General features: G+C 37.6%; 3 protein-coding genes across 8 annotated transcripts in view; 1 reads left to right on the top strand and 2 right to left on the bottom strand.

The window, feature by feature from the left end:
• Positions 1-7,230, bottom strand: part of phb (prohibitin) — a 12,185-nt gene extending 4,955 nt beyond the window's left edge. The window contains exons 1-4 of one of the 3 annotated variants that reach the window (XM_077212305.1): positions 7,059-7,230; positions 5,198-5,291; positions 4,903-5,064; positions 3,910-4,052 (exon numbers count right to left, since the gene is read on the bottom strand). In XM_077212305.1, the coding sequence (XP_077068420.1) occupies positions 3,910-4,052; positions 4,903-5,064; positions 5,198-5,282 (390 nt within the window). In that variant the 5' untranslated portion in view covers positions 5,283-5,291; positions 7,059-7,230. Of the gene's footprint in view, positions 1-3,909; positions 4,053-4,902; positions 5,065-5,197; positions 5,315-5,783; positions 5,890-7,058 lie in introns of those variants that run through there. The other 2 variants (XM_077212304.1, XM_077212303.1) reach the window with 2 other exon arrangements.
• On the top strand, positions 5,965-23,531 carry mvp (major vault protein). Of its 3 annotated transcripts, none has more exons than XM_077212301.1 (17): positions 5,965-6,706; positions 8,485-8,629; positions 9,477-9,672; positions 9,935-10,058; positions 11,380-11,511; positions 11,759-11,853; positions 12,096-12,332; positions 14,508-14,633; positions 15,506-15,706; positions 16,349-16,584; positions 17,021-17,218; positions 17,406-17,550; positions 20,677-20,888; positions 22,218-22,334; positions 22,425-22,551; positions 22,639-22,827; positions 22,998-23,531. In XM_077212301.1, the coding sequence occupies exons 2-17, from the start codon at positions 8,493-8,495 to the stop codon at positions 23,121-23,123; spliced, it is 2,598 nt and encodes an 865-aa protein (XP_077068416.1). In that variant the 5' UTR covers positions 5,965-6,706; positions 8,485-8,492; the 3' UTR covers positions 23,124-23,531. The 3 variants fall into 3 exon arrangements, with proteins under 3 accessions (XP_077068416.1, XP_077068417.1, XP_077068415.1); XM_077212302.1 differs by having other exon boundaries at positions 5,972-6,706; positions 15,509-15,706; XM_077212300.1 differs by lacking the exon at positions 5,965-6,706 and having other exon boundaries at positions 8,475-8,629.
• On the bottom strand, positions 17,821-19,715 carry LOC143721667 (uncharacterized). Of its 2 annotated transcripts, none has more exons than XM_077212307.1 (2): positions 19,650-19,715; positions 17,821-19,137 (listed from the first exon to the last, which is right to left on the bottom strand). In XM_077212307.1, exon 2 carries the CDS (start codon positions 18,831-18,833, stop codon positions 18,147-18,149), a length of 687 nt encoding a protein of 228 aa, XP_077068422.1. In that variant the 5' UTR covers positions 18,834-19,137; positions 19,650-19,715; the 3' UTR covers positions 17,821-18,146. The 2 variants fall into 2 exon arrangements, with proteins under 2 accessions (XP_077068422.1, XP_077068421.1); XM_077212306.1 differs by having other exon boundaries at positions 17,821-19,110; positions 19,650-19,693.

Raw genomic sequence — 23,531 nt, 5'->3', positions numbered from 1 at the left:
AAGTCAGGGCAACTTTATGGTAATGAGCAATGACGCGGTTCGGCGGCAACCAATCGGAATGTAGAAGTCCTCTGCTTGAGAAGATTCCAGAGAACACAGTCGTTTAAACTTTGGTTCCAAGTCCAACCAAACTTTAATTCCCATTTCCAAGCAGCTGTGGCAGGTTTCCCGTACGACGTGTCCCATGCATTCAGGCTATACTTCAACCAGGACAGTTATTGTAATGTAGGCTGCACACAAATTCATGGTAAAGGAATAGTTCACTTGAAAATGAAAATTACCCAATGATTTAGGCCCTGTCCAATTTCTCCCCCTTTAAAACTTCCACTTGGTTTTGAGTGCCCTCGAAAGTAAAGTCCCCTCTACGAGGGAAGTGGAGTTGAAGATCTTTCCCTATGAAATGGGACACCACTATATGCAAATTAGCGCGGCAAACATCACTACGTCACGCGCAGCGTCAACGTGTCTACTACTACTACTATTTTCATTCAGAAAATGCCGGTTCCAGCTGTTGTGTTGCCTGTTGTGTGGCCTGTGTTCGTTTATCTACGTCTGATGAATCAAAAGAGACATGTGGAATATAGAAGACGCATTTGCCATATTTTTGTCTGCATTTAATCGTTTAAACGCGCACACGAAACCCAAAATATAGTTTGCTTGTCTAGTTGCAGTCCGTTTCGGAGCGCGCGCCGCCATGGTCTCTTGCACAGATCATTGTGCTTATAATAGCACTTTTTACAATCAAACACCTTACGCAATTTAGAATTAGCAATTTTACAACAATCACTGATTGTGCTCAGTGCAGTTTGGGTTTAACGTTAGGGAGAAATGACAGGGCGCTGTGAAGAAAAAGATGAAGCACTAAAGTTAGACGAACGTGCTAGTTTTTAATAGTTTTACATCACATCTTTTTATAATCCTTGGAAGCCAAAATTGAAAATAAAATTAGATGAACCAGATCAGATGTATATTTGATGGGCAGACTCTCTCGAAGCACTCGGCAGATATCATGAACATCGTCATATAGATAGCTTTGTGAAATATTTTCAAACATTAGTGTTCAAAACTTAACAGTCCATTGGATGTGCATCAAACTAACATATTCCAATATATTTAGAAATTTTAACATGCTTATTTGCGAAAATATACTTCAATTGTTCCTTTCCAGCGGTGTCCGCCATCTTGTTTAAAAACATTTGGCTTGCTGAGTCCGCAAGGTATCCTGGGTAATTTCATCTTCCACTTCGTTTTAAGCCTGCATTAGACCGCACTATGTTTTGAGGGTTGATTTTAAGGGGAGAATAGCACTCCCCCTTGCTCTTTGGAGTATTGGGACACCCTACCCCCACACGAGAACGCGCAAAAACAAGGGTTAGGGCAGAAATCTAGGGTAAGGGGAGGTATTGGGACAGGCCATTACTCACCCTCAAGCCATCCTAGGTGTATAAGACTTTGTTCTTTCATACGAATACATCGGAGTTGTATACACCTTAGGGATGGGCATTCGATTAAATTTTCTTAGTCGATCGTCGGGAGAATTAACGATCGACTATCGATTAATCATTAATATTTTTATATTCAAATTCATTATTTATTTTTATATTATATACTTTTTATAAATTAAAAATGCAATGAAAATACAAAAATACAGCGCGTTTTTCCTCGATTGGATCTTTATTACAAGATGATCAACTTGTGGCAGTAAAACTGGACGTTTGGTTAGGCTAAACTTGAAGATATATATGCGCTGCGGTGCTCGAAAGCAACGGAACCTGCAGCTGCGAGTTTGCGTTCTTAAACAGACCCTCGTTTGTTCCAAAATAATAAATAATAAAAAAAATCATGTTAAACAATAACTTAACCAAAAACATAATAATACTTAGATCTGACAGGTTTTGTCAAAATGTAACTCAGAACTATCCAAGAACGGAGTCGAGAAAGAGAGTGAGAAAGATTAGCCTACCTACTGTAACAATCAATTCGGCTAGGCTACTTAACAAAGCCTCATAAAAAATAACTAGTAACTCACATACAACTTCTACACCAGTCTACTGATTTTTGTTGAGAAAGATAAGCATGTTGATGACATGATCTGGGGTCAGACGCGACCGCAACTTGACCGTCAAGCCTCGTTTACACTTTCGCCTGGCTCTGCAGCGCGAGTCTCCACAGACTGCGCGCACCTCCCCAAACAGACGAGGCATTTATACTCGACGCGCTCGGCTGTGAAACACCGAATACCGCAATGATGTCATTTTTGCCGCGCTCACCTTCGCGCTCGTGCGGACGCGTCGAGTGTAAACAAGGCTTCAGTCCAGCCGCTGAAAACACCCGCTCTGAGGGGGCTGACGTTGCCGGGATGCACAGGTACCTCCGCGCTAACTTGACCAGCCCGGGGAACACGTTCACTTTCCACTCACACTACGCAACGCAGCAGCATTAGTTTAATGATAATCGATAACAAATTAACGTGATCGACGAAATTCTTAATGATCAATAATCGATCGTCGATTAATCATGCCCATCCCTAATACACCTTATAGTGTTAAACTCCCTCACTGATGCTTCAAAGCTTTATAATGGCAGTGGTTTGAAACCATCAGTTTGAAGCTCAAAAGAAGCCTATCCATCCATTATATAAGAACGCCACACGGCTCTGGGGGGTTAACAAAGGCCTTCTGAAGCAAAGTGATGAGTTTGTGCAGGAAACATATTCATATTTAACATTACAAAGTAAAATTCTAGCTTCCGGCCAAATGCCTTTTTTCAAACTGATGGTTGCAATCCACTACCATTATAAAGCTAAACACTAAAAACAATACAATTACTAAATATTAATAATATCACTAAAATTATATAGGCCTAAAAACAGTCTTTAGTTCACGAACAGCACAACTCTGCCATCTGTGAAAATCAAAAGCAGCTTCAAAAACTTGTTTAAATAGAAATATTCTTCTAATTTTTTACTGTCCTTAATGTAGGTCCACAAGAGAAATATTAAGCCAGTAAATTAAGATAGTCGTCGCTATACCGTTATATCCATCGTCGTCTCTGAGAGAACGCGGCATTAATGCAGCGACAGATGGTGAAAGCTCATTCCGTTTCTACTTTCACTTTCGGGGAATGAGCACGTTTACATGCACGTTCTTAACCCGATTATGCTGAATAATAGTGCAGCCAATCGCGCACCAACTATCTGGCATGTCGTTTACACCTCAAAACACCAACTTTTGTATAATAAAACTGGCGACGTCCTAGCAAGATCCTTGATTAGTTTACTGGGTTTCGTTGCTAGAGAACAAAGTTTTTGCCCGCCAGCCAGTACTTGTGACGTCACGTGCCAAGTATGAATAAACTGATGAAATTAGACCTAGCACTTAACCATGAACACAAAAGCCAAACCACAAATAGATTTCATTTAGTTAGCAAACATATAAACTATGATCGTTAAGATCTTTCCATCGATCAATTTCTTACTTTTACATTTAAAAGATTTCATGAGGTTAACTTATACCCTACTTGTGGTCAGTCTATACAAATAAGATCAACATGTTTGTTTGCTTTGCGGCTCCTTTAAATAAAAATTTACAAGACCAAGCTTTCGATCTATGGCAGAGCGTCCACAAATCTTTCTACAGCATTGTTGGCAGGGCGGCAAGAACAAATTTTGACGGCCTTGCCAGCGGTGAACGCAGTTATGCTGCTTAACATTTTTTATAAAATCAATATGTCAATATGTTTTTTTTGTTCAAAAGAACAGCATTTATTTGAAATAGAATGTATTTGTAACATTACAAATGTCTTCACTGTCACTTTCAATAAATTTAATGCATCCTGGCTAAATCTTACTGACCCCAAACTTTTGAAGAGTAGTGTACATGTCTTCCTAACGTTATGTATGACACTCACCACTACAGCCTTCAGAACCTCAGTGGTGATGGAGGGCAGCACTCTCTCATCATAGTCCTCTCCGATACTCATGAAAATACGTGGCAGTTGTCCAGCAACTGGTCTGAACAGGATTCTCAGTGTGATGTTCACATTCTGCAAATCTGAGAAGGACAAAGACAGACCATAAACCAGTTTTATTAGTGAAGACAAAAGAATGAACAGCAGAGAAGCAAGAAACCTCAACATATTGTAAGAGAAACAGAATGAGATAGACATTAAAGAAAACTAAAATTCTAGACGAAATGAAGAACAGCAGTCAGTGGCGTAACTTTGTTTTAAAAAGTGGGTCGGGCTGCTAATACAATGATATGTACAATTGGAGAAAAAAGAACACTACAATGATAGTTTCATCCTTACATTTACTATATATCATACAATATTAGACCTGAGATTCTTCACGTCAGTGAATAAACATATAGATTCACATGGAACACTCTTGTGCCACAAGGGTCTGGTGGTAGAACTTTTGTTAAAGGGTTAGAGAAGTTTTGAGTCTAATCTTCCCTGGTATAGTTTTTTTTCTCATTAAAACCAAAGGTGTTCATCAGTGATTGTTTATCAACAGCAGGGACACATTTATGTGCATTTGGTTTTGGATTTCACAGGAGCGAATAGTCTATACAACGGTGTGAAGCGATAGATTGAAGCACTCGTCTGTCCGAAGACTGAGAACGAGCACTAAGAGAGAACTGATAACAGCGGCAACAAACACTCACCATGACTTCAAGAACAACACATTCCAGCACTAGATCCCCTCTTATTTAACACAAACTAATGAATTGCTAATTAAATGAAGATGTTTCTTTCTGTTAGGTACATCCGTGCCAAGAGAAGTTTCAAAAAGTGGTGGGGACAATATGGACCCTGGCAAAAAGTGGTGGGGATATGTCCCACCCTCAAATTACACCTATGGCAGTCAGACAGAAACAATAAAAGAATGGCATGATGTACCTTTGCTACCAGTGATGACTGGCACATTACGTGGACGGGACCTGCAGTCAAAGATGATTGGCTTCTGCACCCAGGGTATAAGGAAGTGTGTGCCCTCCCCAACAACATCATCCTGGACACCTCGAAACCTGTTGAAGATGACAGCCCTGTGTCCTGCATCCACTGCAATGAAAAAACAAAAGATCTTCAAAATTTAATTAAAACACATAGCGTGACATTTCAATTTTATAAACTCAATACCGATTTATTTGGTACATTACACAGAATTTAAGTAGTTGAGCACCACTGAACTTACCATTAAATAGAGCAGAATTAACTACACCTCCTCCGATGGCCAAGGCCAATCCCAGCTTTCCAATGGACTCAAAGAGTTTCGCCATGGCAACAATCTGATGAGAGAAGCACATTCATCTTAATAATCGCTTCATGGTAATCACTTATGAATGTAAAAGCCCTTAAATAATCAAAACATTCCGTCCGGATAGTCTTGACTCTTCAGCAGTGACATGACATGAATGAAACGTGCTAAACTGTTCTCATTTTGAGAGGGTCAGACATGGTCAGCGAAAGGCATCTGCATAACAACCTTACAATTATAAAGCACTCCAGATAAATTGGTATTTGCTAACACAATAACTTATATGATAAATATCAACAGGGACTAAAATACTTCCGTCGTAGTGAAGTTTAATTAATTAGCCTGCTACACGCTAATGTTGCAACTGACATGCAATCATGTCCTGCTGCCAACCGTCCCACAAAGGTAAATCCATCATGCTCGTGTCCCTTTCAATAGTCACATTGTAATTATAGGCGCTGTGTAAATAAAACAAATGCATCAAATCCATATTAAAATAATCTCTCCCAACGTGACCACTCACCCACTACGCCGTTAGATCACAGTGACCTCCACCAGAGCCTGCGCACGAGAAACACATGAAAAAGTTGCGTTTGAGCATGCGCAGAACCTTCAACATAGACTCCTCTGATTGGAGAGAGGGACACGGAAGAGAACGCCCCCGCGAGCAACAATAACTTTTATTGGGTGTACGTCTTCTCGTTGCTTGTTAGAATCATGGTTAGAATGAGGACTTATGGAACACAGCATGTGGGTGTTTCTGTTGGACCTTTGGCACTGACTGATGGCTTTTTTCAATTGAACTTGAACATTTCGTTAAACGTAGTTGCCGTAGTCTGTTTCGATTGATCTGTAATTGTTTGTGGTTTTGTGATGTTTGCTGTTCTGCTGCAATTTATTTAGGAATACTGATGTACCAACAACAAAAAAGAAAGAAAAATTCACATAGAGAACTTTTTCACCGTACTAACAATACCCTTAACCACTAGTCTACCACAACCTTGATAAAACAGGAAGTTGTATACGCATAGAAAAGTTTTAGCCCTATAATGGCCCTGTAATAGTTATAGTACTACTAGAGGGCCATTTAAATAGGATATATTGTGGGAACTACTTAACGTGGCACTGACAATCATTTGATCGCAATATTACAAAGCGAATACCTAGTTGGATGATTTAAACTTTAGAGTATTAAATAAATGAAATGAACTACTTGCTGAAATGTGCTACATCAAGACCCAGCTACAGTAATACTTGTGAGCCACGTGATACTGTGACTCCAGCTCCGGGAAATCCTACATTGAGCCCCCTCCTTCCCTGGATGACACACCTCTACCAGTGCGTGTTTATTATAGAGCATTGCGCAGCATTCATACAGTTGACTTTAAACTGACGGATCCATCCAACCTCGGACTGGCAGTTTTAAGGACGTATTCTTCTGAAACTGTAAGTCTCGTTTATTTTACAATAATTGGAAGACGAATCGCCATAACTTTGAGGATAACTTAGACAGCTACATCAATCTTACTTGGTTAGTTGTGAATTTTCCTTAATTAGTTGGTTGTAATCGCGATGACAAAAGGCGAACGAATGAATATCTAAAGCGCGGAGGACGATGCAAAAAATGTATGTGATAAAGCAACGCTAAGCAAAACATTGACAGTGCTTGCACTTTTTAATTGCAGAAGACTATCGTAGTGTAGCCTACTTGTACTTTAAATGAACATAAAGTAATCTTTACACGCACAGTATATCAAATAGACTAAAAATTAGTTTTAATTGTGACGTCGTTAATTACCTATATTGTGGTACCACGCCTCAGGCAATTATTTCAGATGTGATGGATTCTTCAGGTTATATAAATCAATAAACTAAAAAAAGGAGTTAGTGTAAGTCTCTAATTTCCGCGTTCATCCTCGGTGTTTTACGATTGGTGCACCTTTAACGTCGACAGCCCTCCTACTGACGTCACAGCATGCGGAAGATTTGATTGATTGATTGATTCGAAGACAAATGTGTTTGCGTTATGGGTTGTTGTTGCTGTGGTGCTAAAATCAAATGTGAACCTGTTGTACAACACCCACTAAACAAGCAAACAAAACAAAAAACGACACGAAAGAGATTACCATGCTTTGCTTCTATTCTAAATGCAGGCATTCAAAATACTCAAATAATTTAACTATGGTGTTTTAATTGTATCTATTGTTAATTTGGTCACTTTTGTCATGCATGATAAAATACTTAAATTTAGTGTGGATCAGTCAAAATGTTTCCACTGTATACGCAGACTATTACTAATGTCACATCTAGCAGTTTTGCCATAGTAGGCCTATACATTTGCTTACATTACATTTATTACAATTAACATCAGATAAAAAAAAAACCGTGTAAAAAATGAAACTCTTCAATATTATATTATGGCTTATTGAAGTAAGGTCACTTCTCTGCTTTACTTTAACAGGTAAACTGTTACTGATGAAGTTTTAGTTTTTATATAAATAAGCTATAATAGTGTTTGAATTATGTCATATTTTTTTGCCCCGTGTCACAGGCCATCTTGCTTAATTTCCAAACAATATGTTATTTGTCAAACAGCAACATCCACCCATCCATCCTAATGAAAGATAACATTTTACGTCTTTTAAAGCACACTTAGATTACATGACATTGCATAACTAAATTTGTCAGCTACATTACCTGATTAACTGAATTTGTAAGCTACATTACCTGATATCACCGATTTAGGGCAAGGAGTGATGAAAGCGTTGTGCAACATTCTCAGAGATTGGTGTTGTAATTGTGTGGGTGTGATTGACAGAATTTTCTGTTTCAAAATAAAATCCATATTTTAGACTTGATATAATCAAAGACTTATCAACATTTTATCAGTTATAATCCCAGTTTAAAAAGACAACGAGCTAAGTGTTGTCATGTGGCCCATAGCAGCGTTATCATGAATTTGCCCTAAAGAGATAAGAAGCTGAGGTGTGTTCGCTCTTGAAAACTCTGCTGACCTTTATATTATTGGGTTTTTTATGCATAATACAAATTGACATAGACAATGAAAGTTTTTTTAGATAACGGAGGGCAAATGGAACCTGTCATAAACATTTAATCACATTGTGGGAGTAATATCACTGTATTACACATGACCCTGAATTTGATTTGATGGTCAATAATCTCTACATAATTCCAAATTTAACTTTGTGAGGGTATGCTTGTAGGAACAAATATGGATGCTAATCAGCTGCTCGATGCCTCGATCATCAGGATCCCGCCTCACCATTATATCCATGTCTTGGATCAGAACACCAACATTGCACGGGTGGAGATCGGCCCTCTCACCTATATACGCCAGGACAATGAGAGGTAACTTAGAAACCTGCAGGTTAACTACTCTATTGTGCAAATGCAGTTGAAATACAGGTTCTGGCTGACTTTAGCTTTTTACATTTGACCTAAATAGATTTTTAATTTATTTTGATGTCTACAAAGAAATTGCAGGGGCATTACTGGGGCATTAAAGGTAGGGCATTTACATATTAGTATTGTTGCCCAATTTCAAACTGTGGCGAGGGAGAGAGTTGCTGGGAGACTGTGTAATCAAGCCTATTTCTATTGTCCAGAATCCAAACAATAGCGGATATTAACTATTTATTAATAGTGTTTGGATTGATGTTTTATGATTCATATAGATTTATTTTTAGTCTCTAATTTTTCTCTTTTACTCTTTCTTTTAGTTTCTGAGACTTATGCAAATTTTTGGGGTTGTAAGATTTGTTAATCTTTTTGAAATAAGTCTCTTATGCTTATTACCAAAGCTCCATTTATTTGATCAAAACATTATTTAATTATATTTTAAAATGTAATTTACTTTTAATTAAATTTACTTTGATGTCAAAGCTGTTGATCCTTCAGAAATCATCCTAATATGATGATTTGCTGCTCAAGAAACATTTCTGATTATTATCCATTCTAAAAACAGTTGTGCTACTTAATATTTTTGTGGAAAGCTTAATACATTTTATCAGGATTCTTTGATGAATAGAAAACATTTACAGCATTTATTTTGTCATTTTTTGTAACATTCTAAATGTCTTTACTGTCACTTTTACAGTATTTATTTCTTTTTTGAATGTAGTCTATGTATGCTGGTATTACTGTGATGGTGTTTACTTGCCCGCATCACTGAACTCATCCTCGCATTTCCTACCAGGGTTTTGTTTGCCCCTGTCCGGATGATCATGGTGCCACCCAGGCACTATTGTGTTGTGCTAAACCCTGTCACTCGTGATGATGAAGGCCGAGTTCAGTTTGACGTATCAGGGCAAGCTAAGCTCAGACATGCTGACCTAGAGATTCGCCTGACCCAGGATCCGTTCCCTCTTTACCCCGGTGAAGAGGTTCAAAAGGTATGGAGTTATTGTATGTCTGCGAAACATGTTGCTATGCACCTTGTGGCTTCAGGGCTCAGGCATGTGGGTAGTTTCAACGGGTTGTGGTTTCCGTCATAAGTCAAATCTGTGTACCAAACCTACGAATTTCCCATTAGCTCACATTAAGTAGGTCAAAACAAGCACCATTGGTTCTCTCTTTAACATTTATTATAATTCTTAGGGTATATCATAATATAAGTATTACTTACATATTCTTCTCTCTCTTTAACTCTCGCAGGATGTGACACCGCTGCAGATTGTGTACCCGGACACAGCTCTGCGTCTGCAGGCCCTGCTGGACTTTGAAGAGGAGGGAGGAGAGAAGAGAGTAGCAGGAGACGAGTGGCTGTTTGAGGGACCAGGTACCACCGCAGCACAACTAACCTTAGCTTTAGCCAGCCTGGAGTAGTTTCCTGTTTAAAGCAAATATCAGTTGAAAATAATGAAGTTATAAAGTTATCAGGGGAAGATAAAAGGCAGTAAAGTTATTCCTCAAAGGGTAATGCTACAGTAATTCTCACACATAGTGAGTGAAGAGCAAACACCTTTCAAGAAGGTTCTTCTCTTATTCAGTGTTGCTTTTCATAGTATTATTATGTTTAATTTAGGGCTGTGAAAAGATTAATTGCGATTAATCGCATCCAAAATAAAAGTTTGTGTTTACATAATATATTTGTGTGCCCTGTGTATAATTATTTTGTGTATATATATAAATACACACACATGCATGTATACATTTAAGAAAAATTTGTTATTTACATATAAATATTTATATTTATTTATAATATAAATATATACAGTATATACATGCAAATATTTCTTAAATATATACATGCATGTGTGTGTATTTATATATACAAAATAATTATACACAGGGCACACAAATATATTATGTAAACACAAACTTTTATTTTGGATGCGATAAATCACGATTAATCTTTTCACAGCCCTTGTTTAATTGAAAACATGTGTTTGAGGAGGAGGCCATGAAAAGGGAAGCGGGTTTATTCGGCATCAATTTTCAGATATTAACTACATTATGCTAAAGGCAGGTAGCTTCAGATGCTGATCAATTGATAGATTAAAATAAAAGTCAACAGGAAATTCCCTTTGCAACACAATTTACCTCCAAAATATGACATTTCTGAGTGAAACTTCATTAGGAATTGATTAGATTGAATATCAATTAAATAGACTAGAATGAAGCCAGTTTGTGAAGTTAGCTGAAAAAGAAAAGCTAATTAATAGACATTTTTTTTGGAATAGAATTCACAGATACATTGTGCAAAATATAACCAGGAACATGTAGTAAATAGGAGTCAAATTTTAGTCTACTTGCTTGCTCAAGAATTATGGTATAACTTATATAAATAATTCTACTTCTAATCTAATACAACAAAATGAGTAATTTTCTATAACAGTAATGATACATATCACAATATAATATAGCTGCGTTGAAACAATGTGTATTGTAAAAACACTATACAAATAAACCGAACTTAACTTGAATTTTGATTTCATGTTTACTTTGATTAGAAAAAAGTGTGAGTAACTTGCATCTCTTCTTTTCACAATTCACTATCACAGTATAGTGCATTGCATCCATTATAATCCATCCATACATTATTGATGACATCATATGATGTAAGATGTCTAACCTACTGAGCATTTCTTTCCTGGCAGGGACGTACATTCCCAGAAAGGAGGTGACGGTACTGGAAGTCATAAAGGCCACGGTGATCAGAGAGAATCAGGCCATTCGCCTCCGAGCACGGAAAGAGGGCCTGGACCGCAGTGGAGTCCAAAGAGTGACTGGTGCGTGAGACACATTTGCAGACATGCATACTAAAGAAAAAATGTAATTGTCATAATTTACTCCCCATCATGTTGTTCTTTTATTTTTCTGTGGCACATAAAAGAAGATATTTTGAACAAAGTCCAAACAATGATAATCATTGAGGTCCAGTGTTGTTTTGTCTTTTATGTGCAAACATAGTTGACAGTTAATAGTTTGCATGCATATTTAAAAACAAATGGCTGAAATTGTGTATATGTGTCTCAGGTGAGGAATGGCAGGTCAGTAAGGTGGGAGCTTATCTTCCTGGAGCTCACGAAGAGGTTGTGGATATTGTCAATGCTTTCATCCTCACGGACAAGGTACCCTCTTCTGTCCCTTTCTATACTATGACCACATGTTTTTCCTCTCTTGTTTCTCCATTCACACTTAAGTCTACAGGTAATGAGGGATGGGGGGGGTTAATTGGTTCAACAGTAAGGTTAACGTACAGCACACATTAATTAAGGATGAAAGCACTTCACTAATGAAGTCACAGCTTCAGAGCACACTTTTGCCCCAGATGTAATTATCAATGCCTGCTTGTCATTTCGTCCTTCATTAGAAAGCTTTGCATGTGCGCGCTATCCGGCCGTTTCGGGACGCCGGGAGCCGTGAGCGCCGCACTGGAGAAGAGTGGCTGGTGACTGTGGCAGACAGAGAAGCTCACATACCCTCTGTTGCTGAGGAGGTTGTCGGGGTGGTTGACGTGACGACTCTGAACAGCAGGCAGTACTGTGTGGTCCTGGACCCCGTGGGGGCCGATGGAAAACCTCAGCTCGGACAGAAGAGAGTGGTGAAGGTGAGTGAACACAGGACAACTACAGCTTTTCATGTTAAGTGCACTGAAGGCTGCTGCATTATATAAACATTATAAAAAATAAGTAGGACACTTAAGTCACAGATAAAAATATATATATAAAAATATATGAATGAAAATGGTATCCGCAAACTTCACTTAACCAATTGTGCAATTTTTGGCTAAAATATATGCAATCAAAAGGAGTTGAGAGGGTCTAGGGTTTTTATTCCTTTCAAGTAATATTAAGTGTGCATTTCAATGCAGTTGTAAGACTGGAAAAACTTGAAGGACTTTAAGAGAGGGCCACTCTCTGAGAAAACAAAGGAAATTAACATTTGAACTCCCCCTCATGCACTATTGAGACGAAGGTCTCACCTCCCTCATCCTAATCTACATTTCTCTCCCCCATTCTTCATCCTGGCAGAGGTCTCCCAAATTCACACAAGAATCTAAATGGTTTAATGTGAATGATTATCATCTAGTTTTATACATATTTGGTATTATTTGAAATGTCTCTGTACGACTGGTACAAATGTCTCATTCCCAAAGAAGTAAACCCAAAAGGTAATAAAGTTCTTAGGAAGTTTAGAAATATCTTCCACACCCTCCAATACTGGAGGGTGTGTCTTTGAGTTTACACCTTCGACCATTTGACTGAATGCTAATTTTTCACTGCTAGCAAATGGTGACTTACAGGTAAATTTCCACTGTGAATGATGTTTAGATTTGAAATGAGGTCTGGGTATATAATGAAACGCAGCGAGAGCTCAGGCCCTTTTCTATATCTGAGATCGGCCCGTGAGGCTGAGAGTTGCGAGTCTCTCTGCCTCACGCATTTCTTGTCGGGTAAACTTTTTCCTCTTTGTTCTAGAGCATTTGATGTTTTGCATTGATTATCCTTGAATTGATTATGAAATTATAATGATTCATTTACCTGACATATTAAATTGTGACATTTGATTATTCTAATTGACTTTGACATTATTTTCATTCAAGAGTTTAAAAGAATAGTAAAACATTCGATCACATTTAATGATGCACAGATAGCATTGAAAAACCTTTTCATTTTATGGAGTCAGATGAAACGAGTTAATACATAAGATAAAATGTATTGCATTTAACCAAAAATACTTTGCCACGAGAAAAGACAGTAACACGCAAAGACCTTCACCGCTTATTCGAATACCGCCATTGGATCGAGTTAGACGGCCTTACAAAGAGGGTGTGGAAGATATTTCTAAACTTCCTAAGAACTTTATTACCTTTTGGGTTTACTTCTTTGGGAATGAGACATTTGTACCAGTCGTACCGAGACATTTCAAATAATACCAAATATGTATAAAACTAGATGATAATCATTCACATTAAACCATTTAGATTCTTGTGTGAATTTGGGAGATCTCTGCCAGGATGAAGAATGGGGGAGAGAAATGTAGATTAGGATGAGGGAGGTGAGACCTTCGTCTCAATAGTGCATGAGGGGGAGTTCAAATGTTAATTTCCTTTGTTTTCTCAGAGAGTGGCCCTCTCTTAAAGTCCTTCAAGTTTTTCCAGTCTTACACAGTTGTGTGCAAGATGTGTTTACAATTTTTAAAAATGTTTTTAAAAGTAAAAAACAGTACAATTGAGATTACATTACATACCTGTTTTCTATTTAAAATATAATTTATTCCTGTGATGTCAAAGCTGAATTTTAATCATCATTACTATGATTAGTATAGTATTAGTATACTATTATAGAAGTATAGTCTTCAGTCACATGATCCTTCAAAAATCATTCTAATATGATGATTTGATGCTCAGAAAACATTTCTAATTATTATCAGTGTTGAACACCGTTGTGCTGCGAAATGTTTTGTAACATATTATATTAATTTCTGACCAACCAACTTTTATATACTCTAATAGAAAAAAACAACTTATAGTTTTTAATGAATGCCAATACCAATTTTTTGGAGCCACTGTACTTTCAGCCTAAGCCTAATCAGCCTAATCTGTCTGGTTTTATGTTGAATGAATGTTGAAACCAATGTAAACTATAAAAGAGCCATATAAAAGGGATTGGGGATTAGGTTTCTAATTAAAAAACCAATAAATAAGTTCAAATGATTTAATTTCAAGTGTAACATGCACTGACTCTCTTTCTTCCTTATTCTATCTCTCCTTGTCTCACAGGGTGAGCGTTCCTTCTTCCTCAGGCCCGGAGAGTATTTGGAGAACGGCATTCAGGATGTGTATGTGCTGTCTGAGGAGGAGGGGCTCGTGCTGCGTGCTGTCGAGGCCTTCATTGACACAGAGGGGGTACAGGACATCTTTAATCATCTATAATTAGTTACAAAAAGGATCCTTTTAGTACATGATTAACTAGAAATTCAGTATATGAACAGCTGGTAGAGTTGTAGCATTTGCATACTGCGTTTAACAGGTGTTCTGAACTCCTGCGCTCTTGTCCTGAAAGACAAGAGAGCTCTGATTCATTCAAATAGTATTTAAACAAGGAGAGAAACAGACCGAATATAGGGTGAAAATGAAGGGTGGAGACCTGTTGTTGGAGATTTCAGAACAAAAGAAAACAAATAGAGAATGGGTGTATTGTGTTTGCCTAGTGTACACGGATATTACCTGTTTCGTAAGGTGCAGCAATTGCCCCTTGATCCCAATGGTTAATATGTCCCTTTCAGCATTCCCAAAATCTTTGTCTTCATGTTTACGTGATAAGAAGGCACACACCAGACAAGAGAGTGCTTTTTCACTCTCTCGTTCTTCAGTTTGTGAACTGGGTTTATGAATAGAGCGCTTTTGAAACTCATAATTCTCCTTGTCATAAATTGTGTGAACAGGAAGAACTTGATTCTGGATCAGTCCGCATTCAACGCAGACATTTAGAGTACTTTAATGATGGGGGAAATCACTTCCTTCGTTAATTCATTCCCTTCTTCCCCCTCCCTGTTATAAATTATTTAATTCCCATCAATTTTTCTGGATAAATATGATTTCAATCTGTTGCATTTCATTTATTTATTTATTATTCACTTTTGCTTATGCACACACACACACAGTCTAAACGTATGCCACTTGTGCTACAGAGTCCGTCCCCACCCTACACTAATGTTTGCCATTGTTACTCCCGCCTTCTTTATTTCACCCCATCTCTCCGCACCGTACCATTCCAGCAGGACAAGGTAGATGAAGAAGAAGAAGGGGAAAAGCGGACCAAATTAAGGGGAACACAACGTCGTCCAGGTGACCGGTGGATGCTGCGTGGGCCAGTCGAATATGTGCCGCCTGCCACCGTGGAGGTGATGCTTAGACGAGACGCTATCCCGCTGGATGAGAATGAGGGAATCTATGTCCGTGATATAAAATCTGGAAAGGCAAGATAAAAATGATCTCATTTTATTTTATTTGTTTTTCAGAATCTCTTCATAAGAATATTATGAATCTTGTAGGCCTGAGAGCAGTCAAAGAAATCGACATTTTGTCTATCTTCACAGTGACAAAGATGTCATTTTTCTTATTGCATCTAATTAAATTTTATTTGATTTAAAAAGCTACTTCGGAGGGGAAGATATTTTGTGAATATTGACTTAAATTTCAGTCTATTCCTCAGACAAAGCTGTCATATTGGCTTCAGAATATTATAATAAGTCTCTATTCACTTTTATTATAACGAAAAGAGTGGCTAGGATGAAAATCCACCTTTTGTGTTCGGAAGAAGAAAAAGTCATATGCATTGGGGAAAAATATGAGGATAAAAATAAAGAAAGAATTTGTTCTTTTTGAGGTGAACTACTCCTTAAATTCTTCTATTGCAGTTTACTGCATTCTGGAAATGATTGTAAGATAAAAAGGAAGACTCATGTTTCTAATTGGAGAACTATAACTGGAGTTCAATTCATTTAATTCATACTAACACAACAAAACAAACACAAGGGTAAACGGTAAAACCACACAAACAGCAACATAATGAAATTAAAGTGCTTCATATCCCAGCTGACTTTATGCCTGGTTTTCAGGTGCGTGCCGTGATTGGTCAGACATACATGCTAACGCACGATGAGGAATTGTGGGAGAAAGAGCTTCCAGCCAATGTAGAGGCTCTTCTGGTCCAATCCCGTGACCCGCTAGCTGACCGCTCTGATCGAGGAAGGAACTTTGTGCAAGCTGAGAGAGATAAAACCAGAGTGGTGTCTTACCGTATCCCACACAATGCGGCCGTGCAGGTGTACGACTACAGAGAGAAGAAGGCCAGGTAATGTAATGTTTGTCTGAGTGACAGTCATATAGTTATGCAGCGTCTTTCTTAAAGGGATACTCCACCGGTTTTTCATAAAAAAAAAACATGGAGGTGTTTGGTCGCTTCTCTGCTTGGATCCTAGTGAATGAACTGGGCTAAGCGAAGTGCTAACAAAGTTTCGCCGCAAGACAGAGCGATGTAGTGCACGCACTGAGACGAGAGAGGTATGTATCAACTCCTCTTAGTTAAGGGAATAACGTAGTTTAATATGAAAATCCGGTGAAGTATCCCTTTAAGACATTGTTCACACCTGCAATTTTGCTTAGTTTCTGTACAATTCTTCTTATGAGTGTTTTCATTTGTTTCAAAATCTTATGCGTGTTATTCATGTTGTGTACAGTTATAAGTTAAAAACCTACTTTTCCTCTTTCACATTCTGTGTCTCTCACAGGGTGATGTTTGGACCTGAGATGGTGATGCTGGGCCCCGATGAGCAGTTTACGATGCTCTCCCTTTCCGGAGACAAACCCAAACGTCCTAATGTCATCAAAACCATTTGTCTCTTGCTTGGCCCAGACTTCTGTACCGACATCATCACCATAGAGACGGCTGACCATGCCCGCTTGCAGCTGCAGCTCTCTTACAACTGGTACGTGGCGTGCCTGTGCTCTAAAGTCTTATTCGAAATGTCTCGAGGAGTACAAATGAAGTGCAAACAGACTATATCATTAAGCTAAACAGAGCAGTGACCTCTCTTTCTTTCTTTCTTTTTTTCTTTCTTTCTTTCTTTTTTTCTTTCTTTCTTTCTTTCTTTCTTTCTTTCTCTCGGGTATCAGGCACTTTGACATCAAACTGCCTGCTGATGCGGCCCAGGCTGCGACTCTGTTCTCAGTGCCAGACTTTGTGGGCGATGCATGCAAGGCCATCGCTTCCAGAATCAGAGGAGCAGTTGCCTCAGTGCAGTTTGACGACTTCCACAAAGTATGTGACACACCTTTAGAGCTTTATTGCTCTGATACTTCTCTTTCCTACATGTTTAGTGTCCCGACTTTAAGCCATAATTGTGTTGCAATGAGTGATTATGTGCAAACCTGAAAACCCATAGACAAAACCCTCAACATTTTAGATCTTTTACATAGCTAGCCGCTGCAATCGTAATTGTGTGTTTCTGTTGTTTTGTCCCCTTCCAATGTATGATTAAGCCTCTAAAAAGAAGTCAAGAACACATAAAAAAAAATCACTATACCATGATTAATGCTAATAGCTGACTTTTATTGACAACGCATTATAACAGACACAAAAGTCGAAGAAAATTCAAATCACAATATGCTTTAAACAATTATCAAAACATGGTTAAAAGACAATGGATTTTAAATCATTGATTGCACTAATACTAGATTACAGATTGCTCTAAAACTAAATTACTCTCAAGAAGTGTGATTCCATTATTAATTGGTTGGTTGTGTGAAAAAATATTGGTAAGGTTTAATCAGTTATGAAACGTGTAATTGCCATATATTGGTAATGATTAGATTTTTTAATAGGTGTTTTCAAACCACGAGGGCAGTTTTGCTCTTTTACTTATATGCCAGGTACATGTCCATGCCTTTGTTGCCATCATTCAGGTTTTTGTTAATAACGATATTAGCCTTTGTATACTCATCCCAAGACTGTGGATTGACCAATAGAACCATGGCTTTTATTGGTGATCCACAATTTCCTTTTATGTACCACAGATAGATACTTTTTCCAGTTGTTCCTTTATTGAGATCAGCATTGACTCTCTTGAACCCTTTAATGCGAAGGTTAGACTCTTCTCGGGCACATGTGGAAACATCAAGAGCAGTGAGAGCTTTGCTCATATCGATTCTGCGCCGATACCAAATGAAAATTTGGTTTCCACCAGCACCACGGTTGGTGTCTTCATCCACACGAGTGAAGCCCAGCTCAAACAGGTGCTTGTCAGCATAGAAGTCAACAGATGCTGTGACCTCACAGATGTAGCTCGGCTTCTCTCTCTTCACCCACAGATAGATATAGTTTCCTCCCGCACCACGGTTCAGATCACAGCCCAGTCTCTCCCAGCCATCTTGCAGAAGAGCAGGTTCTTCTTTTGCATCTTTGGTTACATTTAGGCTGACAATAGGAATGTCAGATTCAGTGCTGCCACTGTAGTACCACAGAAAGATGGGATCTCCACGAACTCCTGTATTCAGATCCTTGTTGACTTTACTATACTCTGCATCAGCAAGACCAATTTCCATGTCAGTGTTGAATGAAAACTGGATCCTGGTTTATAGGTTTGGGTGGTGGTTTGGTGATGTTTCTGTACCTTTCTTGTACCAAAGAAAGACCTGGTTTCTAGCTTCTTTGATACCCTCATTGAGATTAACATCAATCTTCTGATAGAGTTTATTTTTGAGTTGACTTTCTTCATATGCAGAGGTGGAGACATCAATGTTTGTTATGTACTTGCCAGTTGACATTTTCGGGGTTTTTTAGATTATTTTTTTTTAGCCACAGAGTAAATACTGTATAGTTCTGCAAAAGAAGCAATATATAATTTGCCTATATAATTTTAAAAAAAAAACATAATTACTGTTACATTTATTTACATTTCATTTTTAAACAATACACATTATCTTGAAAACAATATTATATTCCAGAGTGCATCTGGTACTCAAAAATATTATGGGTGCTCTGAAAAGCATACAAAATGCAAAAATGTAACAGTGGATGTTTCCTTGTAAAATGAAAGCTGAAATCCACATTCAGGTTTGTTTTCACTTTACAAAGAAAAATCCACTGCTTTATTTTCGTATTCACAATTGTATCTCCGCGTTCAGTTTGTTATAAAGTATATAAAGCTAATAAAGTAATCATGTTTGTAAAAGTAATTATTAATTTTATTAATGGAACAACAGTATTACTTTCAAATAAGGATCATGACCATTTTTCTTACATACATTTTTTTATCAAGTATTTTGTACAAAATGTCAGCAAAAGTTAGAAAAGTTCAACAATTCTTTGAACAAAATTTGAAAAAAGTTTTTGATCAGATCAGTACATCACAACCTTACCTGTAAATACAGGACCTTTCTGAGTGTTGAAGAAAACCACTGTTCGACTGAAGATCTTCCTTTGGTGGTGATGCGTTTATAATTTGGTCTTTTATATTAGTTCCATAAAAGGCGTTGGCACATGTTAGCCAATCATATTTTAATAGAAACTTGTGTGCCCAAAACCGATAAATCATATGATTGAGGTTTTTCTATTTGAAAGTAAAACACATTGTTTTAATACTGCATACATCGCAGAATGTGATTACAGACCACACATAATTAAGCTCACATGATTGATAGCTTTTAACTAAACAATCTGTGACTTCTTTTAACACTACATGTATCACTGTTTACTTTATTTAAGCTTTCACAGTATCTTAGAGGACATTCTTTCCTGATGTTTCTTTTTATATGGATTAAATCAATATGTTATGGCATACAAGATTTTTTAATGTTTTTTTATTTTATTCTGTACATAAACATGCCTTGAACACTTGTCCAGCAATTCATTTTCAGGTCTTATTTCAGTGAATAATTTAGTAGTCAAGGCACATGTATTCAAAGCTAATAAGTTTGCATGGCAGTACAACACATTTACTTATGATACCTATGATTTTGATGTAATTAAAATGTTTTGCTTATCTTTGCAACAGCGACCCCCGAAATAAATACAGTTATAAACAATTCAAATAATTTTACAAAATCAAGAACTAAAATGAGCTGTTACAGCCGTTTTGGATAAGACTTTTGGATAAAACTCTATAAAGTTTGCACCACAATACAGGAATTAGGCAATGTTAGTCTATTCCTCTTCACATAATTCCTTGAGCTTTACCAAGTTTGTTGTGGAATGGCAGTGGAGAGCAATTTTTAGGTCTTTTATCGATGTACAATGAGGTTAAGGTCAGTTTTCTGACTGGGAAACATGAATGACATTGATGGTTCAAAAAATCTGTCTCAGTTGTTCAAATCCTGACTTTAAAAACATGCCCAAGTCTTATTTGTCCTTGTCTACTCTGATCATATGAATCTATTTCTCTTTCAGAACTCCATCAGGATCATCTGTTCATCTGTCTTTGGTTTTGATGATAAGCTTGCGGTGCGGTCCAGTCTGCGCTTTAACCAGAACGGGTTAGTTATCAGCAGCGTGGACATTCAGTCTGTGGAGCCGGTGGACCAGCGCACCCGCGACGCCTTGCAAAAGAGCGTGCAACTAGCCATTGAGATCACCACCAACTCACAAGAGGCTGCCGCAAGGTACAAACCAAACACTTCATCTCTCTCTCTTTATGATGCATTTTTTTTCCCTTAAATTCTTTATATTCATATTTTTCACATTTAATAGTTATATTTTTTTAACATTTAAGTTATTTAATTTAAAAAGAAGTATTTAAATATGTGAGGTATAATTATTTAAATTTAAATTCTACAAAATTTCTTATTTTACAGAATTTAACATTATTAGATACTAAATATACAGACAATGTTGTGTCAAATGACACATCGAAAAAGAAAGATCAAAAGAAACAAAGGGATCAGCAATAAATTGTGGATGAGGGAACTTGATCTCCCACAAACAGCCACAACCTATACTGAGCACTGCATGTTTCAGATCTGAAAACCTAACCATAAAATTCCATGCAATCAATAAGAAACTGAAATAAATTTCATGAAGAAAGGTTTGTGCAAGCACAGGGAAATTGACAGCATTGGAGATGGGTATAATACTGCTGACAAGGTTACAACCAAATATAAAACAAATGTTGAAAGGGTAATCCAAAATACTAATACCCAATAAACAGGTGAGATAAAAGCAAAATACAGAAGCAGTCAAATCAGACAAAATAAGCCTTCCAGCTGCAGAATATATATAATATATCGTAAATATAATTGTTATAATTATTATTTCTGACATACCGATAATTATTTATATATATAATTATTGGTATGTCAGAAATAATAATTATAACAATTTACATTGATTAGCCCTAGAAAAAATTATTTCTATTTTATTTTTTAAGGTGTATTTTCGTTATCGTTATAGTTCAATTCAATTCACATTTATCTCTTATTTATCTCATATTCACTAGTTATTTTCACAATACACAAAGTGTCAAAAAAGCCACCTTTTGAGTCCACCTTACGATTTAGAGTGATCTGTTATCAGAGCAGAGGTAACTGTCCAAGTTATGTATTTCAGAAATGTACATATACAAAATCACAGTTAGCTAAATTTATTCATTTAAACAACGTAATAATTTTAGGCAGAAACAATGAGCTAATTGAAGTAATGAATACTTGTTTGTGAACAAATGATTATGACATGTAGCATTGGTGCATGTTGATAGTTGTGGTGTGGACTCTGCTATTCATTTGGCCTGCTATCGGCCTATCTGTCCTTGGTGTGAACGGGCCTTTAGCCTGATGGGTTTCTTTTCATCTAATTCTCAGTCTCTTCGTTTATCTTAATTTACGTAAGTAATAAATTACTCTGTCCTGCTTTGAGGAAGAATCGAGCTCCTGTTATTCTTCCAGCTTTCCACAGTTGTCTGTCGTGCCCATTTACACTCATTTCCTTTCTTTCAGACATGAAGCGGAGCGTCTGGAGCAGGAGGCTCGGGGTCGCCTGGAGAGGCAGAAGATCTCAGACCAGGCAGAGGCAGAGAAGGCGAGGAAGGAGCTGCTGGAGCTGGAGGCCCAGAGGTGAGTTCACTGCAAGGGCCAGTGCTATGCTAAAGCTGTTGTGCACATTTAACATGTTCACAGATAATAATCACTGTGTGTGCATCCCAGTGCTGCAGTGGAGAGCACAGGAGCAGCGAAGGCCGAGGCACAATCTAAAGCCGAGGCTGCTCGTATACATGGAGAGGCAGCGGTCGAAGAAGCCAAACTCAAAGCAGAGGCTCAGAAAATCGAGGCTGTATGTCATCCAAAATGTGCTAGATCTCATCTTTATCTATTCTTACCCTATTAGATTTTGACCATTCTCTTCTCCTCTGTGTGTCAGGACTCTGAGCTGGCCCGTCTGTGTAAGGCACGTGAGCAGGAGCTGATCTACAAGAAGGAGACGGACCGAATGGAGGTGGAGAAGCGGCAGAAGCTGGCAGAGATTGAGAGTCTGCGCTTGAAGGAGTTGATCGGTAATCTGGGCGCCGATACCCTGAAGGAAATGGCCCGAGCCGGGCCCGAACTACAGGTAAGTGAACTCAAGAACATTGAAACAGTAAATTAACATCTTTCTATGGAGGCTTTGCATCACAAATGTTTTCATAATACCATTTTGAATGGATTTGAGGTGTGAAAAGATTCTACTGTTTCAATATTTTAGCTCACATGTACCATTTTTTTCTTCTTCTTCTTCTTCAGGTGAAGCTCCTGCAGTCTTTGGGTCTGAAGTCTACTCTTATTACAGATGGCTCCTCTCCTATTAATCTCTTTTCTACTGCTAATGGCCTCCTGGGGGCTCTGCAGGGCAAAGACCAAGATGAATAAATAAAAAATAGGAGAGACAGAGGTTAAGAGGCCTTATACCACATGAAATGCATAAATAAAACTGTAATGTTATACGCCATGTTGTAGTTTACATTATTAATAGCTAATACATTAAACACATGAAACTGCAGTTTTAGCAGTAGCCTTGTTGTCCTGTTTCTCATGTGAACTAATGCTCAAAAGATTTTTTTCGTTCGGTTTACTAACACATTTGCTTTTTCAAGTCTTCACTTTGTGTTGTGTTGAAATGCGCCTAGGGTGTCTTTATACTATTCATAATCAGTAGTTAATCCCAAAGAACTTTCTAGATTTTTTTTTTACTCTGCTGTGCTTTATCCAGCAATAAAACATTTTTTAATTGTCTAATAATGTCTTCTCAAATATAAAATAAAATATTTTGCATTTGCA

This window comes from Siphateles boraxobius, unplaced genomic scaffold, assembly GCF_051911475.1.
Source record: "Siphateles boraxobius isolate OS27281-9 unplaced genomic scaffold, OSU_SipBor_1 66, whole genome shotgun sequence".
In the NCBI taxonomy this organism is placed as follows: Eukaryota; Metazoa; Chordata; class Actinopteri; order Cypriniformes; family Leuciscidae; genus Siphateles; species Siphateles boraxobius.
The sequence above is the reverse complement of the archived record's forward strand: the minus strand, read 5'-3'. Positions and strand labels throughout refer to the sequence as shown.

What these genes read in the sequence shown, in the direction of transcription:
- LOC143721667 (XM_077212307.1), bottom strand. Translation starts at nt 18,833, where the DNA reads ATGGAAATTGGTCTTGCTGATGCAGAGTATAGTAAAGTCAACAAGGAT.
- mvp (XM_077212300.1), top strand. Translation starts at nt 8,475, where the DNA reads ATGCTTGTAGGAACAAATATGGATGCTAATCAGCTGCTCGATGCCTCG. An exon ending in CTGGAGCTGGAGGCCCAGAG is followed by an intron (nt 22,335 to 22,424) that starts GTGAGTTCACTG and finishes TGTGCATCCCAG; the next exon opens with TGCTGCAGTGGAGAGCACAG. An exon ending in GAGCCGGGCCCGAACTACAG is followed by an intron (nt 22,828 to 22,997) that starts GTAAGTGAACTC and finishes CTTCTTCTTCAG; the next exon opens with GTGAAGCTCCTGCAGTCTTT.